The sequence below is a fragment of the Leuciscus leuciscus genome (genome assembly GCF_965113295.1).
Source record: "Leuciscus leuciscus genome assembly, chromosome: 20".
In the NCBI taxonomy this organism is placed as follows: domain Eukaryota; kingdom Metazoa; phylum Chordata; class Actinopteri; order Cypriniformes; family Leuciscidae; genus Leuciscus; species Leuciscus leuciscus.
Genome location: NC_138744.1, coordinates 10,503,063 through 10,512,760, shown reverse-complemented (window position 1 = coordinate 10,512,760; position 9,698 = coordinate 10,503,063). Strand labels below are relative to the sequence as shown.

Genomic DNA, 9,698 nt, shown 5'->3' with positions numbered 1-9,698 from the left:
ATATGCCAATTTTATATTTATTTAATTTTTTACTTTAAAGTGGAGTTACACAAGGAAACATAAGCAGATGAATAAACTAATCAAATAAAGTTACTTATAAATGAGCATCCAATAAACCCACAGAAGATCATTTAAGGCATGAAACTAGACATTAAAAAGTGACTTCTTGCTCTATTAAATCTGCACTAAACAAGTAGTTTGCTTTAAATAAGTAATCATAGGTTAGTTTCTGTAAAGATTCATTTTTATTAATTGTCCACAGGGCCAGCAATGCATGGATACAATAATGGTTTCATTTAGGAAATCAGGAAAACAGTTTAACACTGCAAACGTACAGCAATACCAAATCTGTTCACTTTTTCTTTTTTTGAGAGAGAGAGAAAGATTAGACCTGCTATTGTAACCGTTTATTGCTCAGACCGGAACATGAAATTTAAAATCGGGGGGAAAAACTGGGACTTTTCTAAAACACTTATTAAATCACTTTAGCTCATACATGCACACAATCATTCACGACAGGCAGTCTCCAGGAGGCACACTAAAGATCTTGGTTAAAAAAAGAATTAAGAAAATAAAGCAAACAAGAAACAAAAGTCCATAAAAAAAGGTCTCTGATCATCTACCGGACCACATCCAGTGAATGTTTGGGCTCCCCATAAAGCGGGATAAAAGGTTTAATAAGATGATACTCATCCTACCCTCTTCACAACCTACCACCTTCCCTTATTTGCTGGTTTAGCTCAGCACAGAACAGGAAGCATTACCAATCCCAGACTCCCCCAATCTTGATCAAGCTTTAGGTTACAGATACCACTGATACAGTAGATTGGCTCCGCTGTCTTTAGTCAAGGAGTTCAACATCAGCTCTCCTGCTTGTCTTTGACCAGCAGGACTGTGTGCTGCCCTCCACTGGACACTGATAGAACTACACGGTTCTCCAGCTGCTTCCCTTTCATTTCCACTGGGCTCCATTCATCCTCCTCTTCTCCTGTACCCAGCTGCAGGTTGGTACCCATTCCCCAGGAAAACACAGAGCCTGGCCAACAGACACCAAATACACAGCTTTAAAGCAAGATCAAAACAAGCCAACAGTACATTCTATGTTATTTGTTCATGTCCTAAAAACAAAACTGCTGTGAAGGGGTGCAATTAATGTAATCAGTGGGTGAGGATACATTTGTGAACAATACACACACTGCGTCATTTGCTGCTTTTGCCATTTAAAAATACAGGGACGAACAATGCTACAACCCAAACGGTATCAAACTATAACGCACTGATCAGTTTTGATTAGACAAGTAAAACCAAATAGTTCACAATCAAATTTATAAATGCATTTAAAAATCTGCCATAAAAGCACACTACCATTCTGTTTAAAAGTTTGGAGTCCGTAAAGTTTTATTTATTTGTTGTTGAAAAAATTAACATTTATTCAGCAAGGATGCATTTAAGGCCACGTCCACACTGATACATTTTCGTTTGAAAACGCATATTTTTCTCTCCGTTTTGGCCTTCTGTCCACACCGAGACGGCGTTTTTATGAATGAAAACACTCCAAAGTTTTTGAAAACGCCATTTTCACGCTGTAGTGTGGACTGCGAGGTATTTAAAAACGATGACGTAAGTTTAGTTATGTGACTCGTTGTACCAGTTTTCATGTTTATACCGGTTTTGTGCCTATTGTGTGTTATTTTGCACACTCTTCATAGCACAGTCCTGCAAAGATGACAATTTACTCACATCTGCTGTCCTGCGGCAAAACATGAAAGTAGTTGCGTTTTAGACCAACATATGGTGACTGAGTGCGACCTGGACGCATCAGTGAATGGGGGATATTTTGCTAAATAAAATTATCCTGTCAGAAAAATTGCAAGATAACTTTATTTCTCCATCTGTATCATCTCAGTGAGCTTTTGTGAGGTTTTATGCATGTGCAGTAAGGTGAATTTAGCGGTTTTCAAAAGTTTCTCATCCACACTGAGCCGTCGGAAAACGCTAGTGTGTACAGAGTTTTTAAATGTATCCGGATTAATGTAGACTAAGTGATCAAGTCACAAAGACATTTAATGTTACAAATTTACTATTCGTTTGAACTTTCTATTCAAAAAACCGTCTTGGTGAGCATGGTGAGTCTTGGTGAGCATAAGAGATGTGTATTTATACCAAATTTGCTTGTGGTCTGAAACCATTTACAATGCATATCAAGTTTTGTATAACAACTTGTAGAGGCAAAAACATTTAGAATTAGTCTAAAATGAAGCTGAAGCCAAAAAGGTCCGTTTAGGATTATTTGAAGGGGTTGGAGTGCATCTAAACCAGGACAGGGTGTATTCTCACCTTGTTTGGTTACAGCGAAGCTCACAGAGGCACCACAGGCAATAACCTGAACATCACTGATCCCAGTGACAGGTGTGGGCTCACTCTTCTCCCCAGCATCCTTTCCCAGACCCAGACGGCCATACTCCGCCCGACCAAGACTGTACACTTGTCCTGTGGATTAAGTCAGCAGTTGAACATCATCAGATGCACTGGTGGGACACATGATTCAGTGCCAGCGCAACAAATTTTCATACAAGTATTCCAAATGATGTTTATGAATGACTTGCCTTCTGAATTCAGGCACACTGTGTGATGCTGCCCACCAGAGAAGCCCACCCAGGAGGTGGTGGAGTTTTTGAAAGAACTGAGTTTCAAAGGAACAAAGCAGGTGTCTGTGCTTTGGGTGCCTGTTTAAAAAAAAAATTAATAAAAACTCTAAAAAGACTGCAAAAGACAGACCATTATATCAGGACAGATTGAGCAAAGAATCTTACCAAGCTGGTGATAATTGGAGAGGCCAAATCCATAGACGTGCCCCTCTTTAGACACAGCAAAGGTGAAGTACGCTCCACAGAAGACATCCGTGAAGATGACCTTCCCCCGTGGTTTAATGATAACCATCTGCGGCTCCAGCAGTCTCACTGACACAAAAAGAAGAAAAATGTTATGAACCATGTAGAAGACGGAGAACTTAAAGGTGGTAACTGGAAAAGGATAAGACCACTGAATTATTTATTCAAACGTGTGGGGTCAACTTTTTTTTGAAGGAAATTAACACTATCAAGAATGCATTAAATTGAAAAAAAAGTGTCAAGACATTAAAAGTGGAACAAAATATATACATTTCAAATGCTGTTCTTTTGAACTTTCTATTCATCTTTTGAACTTTCTATTCAAAGAATCCAAAAAAAAAAAAAAAAAAGTATCAGTCTCCACAAAAATATTAAGCAGCACAACTTCTCAACATTAAGATATTTCTAGAGCACCAAAATGTTATAAGAAATATGAAAGTGCACCATTTTATTTGGTCTCCGTTTAAAAAATTCACACACTTTAGATTGGGCTCCATATTTTTATAATAAAGTCAGAGAGTCTGAGCTGCCATCATTAGGGACAACCATAAACAGTGCAACGAATAGACTAATTTATGTAATCTGTTGTGTTGACATGTCATTCCAGCTCTAAAATTATTCATTCACATTGCAGTAACAACAATCCGATCAACATGGAGATACATACTCAACCCCTTCCTGCCTCCGCGATTAGCGAAGTGCTCAGCCACACGGCCCAGCTGGCCTTGTTCTCCACATCCTGAGGTGTACAGCTCTCCACTCACAGTCAGCATCACCAAATGGTCATTTCCTTAAGAATGAATTCAAAACTTCATAAGAAAGATTTCACAGGGACTGACTACTAAAGTCAAAGCTTGAATTCCTATGACCGACCTGAGACTATTTTAGCCACAGGCTTTTCTATAGGGACTTTGACGGGCAATGTGCATTTTTTCATGGGCTCCAGGAGTCCAATGACACCATTATTGTCCTGCAACAGAAAGGAGAGGTCAATCAAAACTGGTACAACATTTCTGCTTCGTAACAGTATACAAAAAAGGCTATACTCACTCTAAAAGAGCCCCAGACATAGACCACTCCCTGATCCGTGAGGGCAGCGGTGTGACTGTCTCCTGCAGAAACCTGCACAACTTTTTCCCCAAGGTCCACCTTAGCCGGCACCGTCTCTGAGCCCTCCTCGGACGTGTCACGACCCAGTGCACCCTCATCATTACAGCCAAATGTATAAATCTACACAGGAATCAGACGAGGAGGACATCAGAAAAAACATCAAATTACTTTGAACAGTCTTTGTTGGGTTTTGAAGTCAGCGATTAATGATTCGTTTGCTCAGCTTACATTTCCAGTGTCGCTGAGGCAGACTGTGTGCATGCCTCCAGCCACAGCCTGCACGATACCCTCAGGAAGAGTCACCAGAGCTGGTTTCTTCCTCTCCAGCACATCCTCCCCCAGGCCAAGCTGCCCGACATCACCCTGTCCGAGAACAAGCACCTGGCCCTTCTCCTGGCCATGACTACTGTGAGAGACTACAAACATCCACAGAAAAACAATGCATGAGTTTTCAGGCCTGGATATTACAGAAAAACAACTTCTGCATTTTTGTTCTTATTTGATTCCATTTCCGATATACGCTGTAAAGCGCTAGACCAATCACAACAGACTGGGCCCTCTGACCAATCAGACAAGGAGGGGTTTAGACATCATTTCAGATGCTGCGAGAAAAGAGGTAAAGCTGCAATGCATAAGAAAATTTGGTGTTTTTTGACCTTGGATGCATGCAACCCTATTTTAGGAGACCTCCACAACAAAACCAAGAATGATTAAATGGCACAATAGGGGCACTTTCAATCCGACAAGAAAATAGAGGCAAGGACGGCTTACCTTTATGCTTTTTCACAACTGTTGAGTTCTCAGATGCTGCAATCGTTTGTCTCTTTACAGCTTTTTTTGCAGGCATGGTGACTCCAAATTATTGACAAAAATCTAAAACTATGAATAAAAGACATGTTAAACAAGTAACTTCATCAAGGCCAAACTAAACAGCATTTGAGGCCTACACGTATAACAGGCCAGGACTGCTATTAACTCAAGAACGCTAGTTTCACTTTTTACTGTATGAAATAAGTTACTTCAAACTCCTAAGAAACAAAAACTTTCCAGGATCTGCACTGCTGTACAGGGTCACACACTGGCTACACACTGTCTGCGTCTCATAATCTAAAAGGCAGTATATACTTAGATAGCATATTAAAGCACAATGTGGGCCAATTTGGCCTCATAGGTGCAAACAGTTTTTGGTGTGTGTGTGTCATAACAGCTAAACATATAGGCAACTTCCTAGTGTGTGTGTGTATCATAACAGCTAAACATATAGGCAACTTCCTAAGTTTTGAGAGCGCCACTTTTTTCTGGCGCTGACATCACAGACTATGACTGACAGCAGCAAATGTTTGATGGCGGTTTATCGGTCAAACATGGCATTGTAAAGGACAGATGATGGTCTTATTCTTTCAGCTTTTACACAACTTAAATGCAGGAAATTAATTTAAACATGGCGGAATAAGACCAGAGTTCAAGTTTAAAGTCATTAAGGCACAACCCGCTAAAAGTTTAAACAGATCAAGCCTTATAACGCGACACTCTTGGAGAGTCTAAGTTACACGGTTCAGCCTTGTAACATTTCGTTTAACGACAAGTTATTTAATAACTTGCATCGCACAAATATCAAACTTCAAATGAGATTAAGAGCAATGAATGAATTAAACAGGGTCAAATGTGCTTGTTCGGTAACAGATATTTCACAAGCACATTGCATAAAATGTACCTATGAAAGAAAATGCTATTATCTTACCGTCGGTAGGCAGCTGAGATGATAACCTACAATTATGAACTATAATTACTCAGGTTCAATGCTTTTGCTGGCTCGAGGAGGTTTGGGAACACCAGTAACTCCTTGAGAGAGTGTAACGCACGCGTGTCTCACTCCTGCCCTGCTTCATGTATTTCACTGCAATCGCGCTAATAAACAAATGCGCAGGCGCCGCCTACTGGAAAGGCGGGGAGGTTCTTACAGTTAAATATTACACGATCTTTTACCAAGGGATAGCCTATGCCCCAATTGTAAAGGTATTTTTACATTTTTAAATATTTTAAACTATATATCGCAACCGAGAATAGCTGCAGGTAGATACACCACAACAACAACAAAAAACTAAACAAAATCAAATCCAAAAGAACATTTCTAATTATTAAATTTAATAGGCTTTTTTAAAATCAATGAAAAATGTTTGTAAAGAGAATATTATCATTATTATTTTACCTTTATATTAGGATTAATTATATCATATTATGGTATTTACTAACACTTAGATTTTTTTTTTAAATGTTCAGTTTAATTTTAGTAATTGTATGTTTTAATTAATTAAATATTTCTATTTAGCCTTAATTTATTTTTATTTCAGTTTTAGTCATTTTACTTACAATTATTTTAGTTAGTTAATAGGGCAAAAGGTTGTCTTCTAATTTATTTGATCTGATATCAACTTAATTTCAATCAAAATGAAAACCATTTTTAATACTGTAGTTTAAGTTAACAATTCTGTGTAAAAATAAGATGTAAAAATGACCATATACATAATGACATAGATGCAAAAATTAGGAATATTACCCATTTCTGGCCCTTTCTTGGCACCAACAGTGCTCTCTAAAACCTAATACCTTCTAATTGTGGCACATTTTTATCTTCTTTGCAACGTATTAAGCACATATTGTGTTTATTTTCACAACAAACATCTTTATTTCTGAAATTCAGGACCCCAGAAGAACGGTGGCACAGATTATGTGGCTTTAAATTATAAAATGTGAATCATTACCTATTAGATTCTGTGCACAAAATCATACAGTCAATATGTCATAAGAATGCATTTGCAAGTAAGAAAAAAAATAAATAAAAAAAGCAACACACATTATTGGTAAGCATTTTAATTTAGATTTAGTGTTTACATCTAAACAGCAAATTTACTGTCAGTTTCACATATAATTAAAAAGCAAGAATATACAACGCTACATTACAACGGAACATTCTGCTCCCATTCTTGTAGTGCTGAATAATACACTAATCATTTTGTGCTTAAAAAAATAGTAACCTATATGAGTTTCAATATATTTAAAATATTTTTCAAAATAAAAGGAAGACAAGATATACACAAACAGTCAGGTTCATCTACAGAATAGATCTGTACAGCAGAGCAATTCCTATAATCCTACTGGCCAAAAACAACATAAATGACAAAATAATCGCAAAAAAATTAAGAAGAGTTCCTGCCGCGATAACCTCCCTGTCAACAGTACTTTACAAAGACTTCATTTTTAGAGCTATATCAGTGCGTGCCCCAGACTAAATTCATTCTCCTTTTAAATGGGTAATAAATAATCAGGAAATCCTTTTTATTTAGAAATAAAATATTTTGTAAACATAATTTGGACACTTCTTCAAAACTGAAATAGCTGGACTTCACTTTTACAGAAGTTGATACGATTAATAAAAAATAAAAAGATGGTAAAAGATAATAGATCACAGTTTCTCTGTAGATCAATAGTGAGATATGGAACGCTTACATTCTATCTAAAAATTGACCCTGTCTTCCTCTATTCTTCTCTATGACTTCTCAAACTGTGAAGATCACAAAGTAGGGGGAATCTGTAACCCTGTCTTGAATAAAGAGGGCCAAAGCCAAAGTTATGAAATAATAAAAATCTTGAGCCTTAAAGTATCTAAGTTAAAACGTTCCAAACTAAGAAAAATTACAGCAGCCTATACAAACATACACAAATACACAATTAATGTCCAGGCTCAGGCCTTATTCTTGCAGTTCTTCTGTCTGCCCTGCTATTTGTCATTAACTAACACTTACTGTAGTATTACTGTATTTATTATTGTCACATCATTATTATTACTATTATTTTTAACTTTGTTACACTTCCCTGAAAGGAAATAAAGTTTATCATATGAAGTAAAAGCAGAAAAAAAGGCCATTTAGAGAGTAGAGAGAGGAATATCTGCCATTGGCACAAGTAACATCCTCTAATAAGTCCTTCGTCGCCTCTCTGTCTTGGCACGTGGGTCTCCTAAAGTCCAGGAGAAATACTGCATCTGTCCCCCAGAGGTCACCCGTCCCACACATCAGTGGGTGGACGACTGAGAAACGGTCTGTTTTATTTTTGATTCGATTAGTTTCTGAATGCTCCAGGTGACCCTGTGCATTTGAAGTAGTACATTCATAGTAAAAGCAGTCTGAGAGGTGCTCTGACACCCGGAGGCTCCTCACCAGAAAAAAACAGCCATTTCATCCCGATATCCACCAGCCTTTAAGTGCTTCATTTTCCAGTTAAAGACACAGCTAAGGACGATGGAATCTAGAAACGACACAAATCCACATAAAAATGCAAATAAATGGTTAGATGCTTTGCAGTTCTCTGTATTTTTATGTTGCAAATAACAATACGCTTACCTTGTGTAAATTCTGCTTTCCTCATGCACTTCCATCTCAGAGCTCTTAAACTCGTTGAGCTCTTTCCGAATAGCAGCCTAAACAAACAGGTTAAGAGTTGGTCAGTGTTGGTGGTAACATTTACAAGTAACATTGGTGGTAAAATTACATGAGTTATGTAATCAGATTACTTTTTTCCGAGTAACTAATGAACACACTACTTTTAAAGTTACTTTTTCAAATAAGTAACGCAAGTTACTTTGTTTTCCCATTTATTTACTGACAGGACTCCTGTCCCCATGTTGAGAAAAATCATGAGTAAGTGCAGAGGTGTTGTGTGCGCTGTGTAAACATGATGGTTATTGTAGTTCTAGACTAAATGTGAGCATGCATTTACATTTCACTTGCACAAAAACAGATTCAGTATTCCTCAAAATGAATAAAACAGTGAAACAGCAATAATTAAATATGTTAAATTACACAAATACACTATGAATTTAATCTCACTTTATTAACCAATGTCTTTGCTGCTGACCTTTGATGATCCAATTTAAGGAAGGAATTAAAATTTTAAGCTAAAATTACTTAAGTTAAACATCACATTTATGTTTCCTTTTTTTGTTTTTTATTGCTTGAGAGTGTTAAACTCTGGCTGCAAACTTCCCTACTATAAAGTAGGAGAAAAACAGTATCTGGTAAAAGTAGTATGTCCGAATTCACAGTACTCATAAAAGAGCAGGCAAAAGTACCCAGATGACCTACCACTTCCGGCGAGATTCTGAAGTTTGCATATTATGGACACTTTACTATCCCATGAGGCCACAGGAGAGGATTTTTTTGAATGGCGGTGAAGCAACACAACTAACACTGATAGGTCACGTGATAATGACAGAATGGCGAATGTAGTACATCCCAGATTACATTCAAACTATACAAATTCATACTATATAGAATATACTTTAAGCAATTGTGAAGTAATTGCTTTTTCAACAGAGTATGTAATTTCAGACTTATCTTTTCCTGCATCCTATTAATCTGCAAATCAGAATGGGTTTGTTTGAGCTGCGCCCTCTATTGTACAGATGTGAATTTACATTTCCTTCAACCTGAGGCTTATTCATTTAACTATGTGTAAAAGGGCCTTTTCAGCTGCCAAAATAAAACTTTTTTGTAATTAAAAAACAAACGAGCGAGCCCAGCCCAGATAATAAAAAGTAACACAAAAATAACACAACACATTACTTTCCACAAAAAGTAACCGAGTAACGCAGTACTGTTGCAACTTTCCCCAACACTGGAGTTGGTTGATTATGTGTAG

The 9,698-nt window shown here is 37.3% G+C and overlaps 2 protein-coding genes across 7 annotated transcripts in view; both read right to left on the bottom strand.

The window, feature by feature from the left end:
• Positions 1-222: 222 nt before the first annotated feature.
• Positions 223-5,893, bottom strand: rcc1 (regulator of chromosome condensation 1). Its single transcript, XM_082149719.1, has 10 exons — positions 5,743-5,893; positions 4,773-4,880; positions 4,230-4,417; positions 3,942-4,121; positions 3,765-3,861; positions 3,559-3,681; positions 2,814-2,960; positions 2,607-2,726; positions 2,338-2,490; positions 223-1,036 (listed from the first exon to the last, which is right to left on the bottom strand). Exons 2-10 carry the CDS (start codon positions 4,846-4,848, stop codon positions 861-863), a joined length of 1,260 nt encoding a protein of 419 aa, XP_082005845.1. The 5' UTR covers positions 4,849-4,880; positions 5,743-5,893; the 3' UTR covers positions 223-860.
• Positions 5,894-6,856: 963 nt separating this feature from the next.
• Positions 6,857-9,698, bottom strand: part of phactr4b (phosphatase and actin regulator 4b) — a 45,575-nt gene continuing 42,733 nt past the window's right edge. For all 6 annotated transcript variants that reach the window (XM_082149870.1, XM_082149871.1, XM_082149872.1 and 3 more), the window contains 2 exons: positions 8,402-8,478; positions 6,857-8,306 (listed from right to left, as the gene is read on the bottom strand). In XM_082149870.1, coding sequence (XP_082005996.1) covers positions 8,291-8,306; positions 8,402-8,478 — 93 coding nt within the window. In that variant the 3' untranslated portion in view covers positions 6,857-8,290. The remainder of the gene's footprint in view (positions 8,307-8,401; positions 8,479-9,698) is intronic.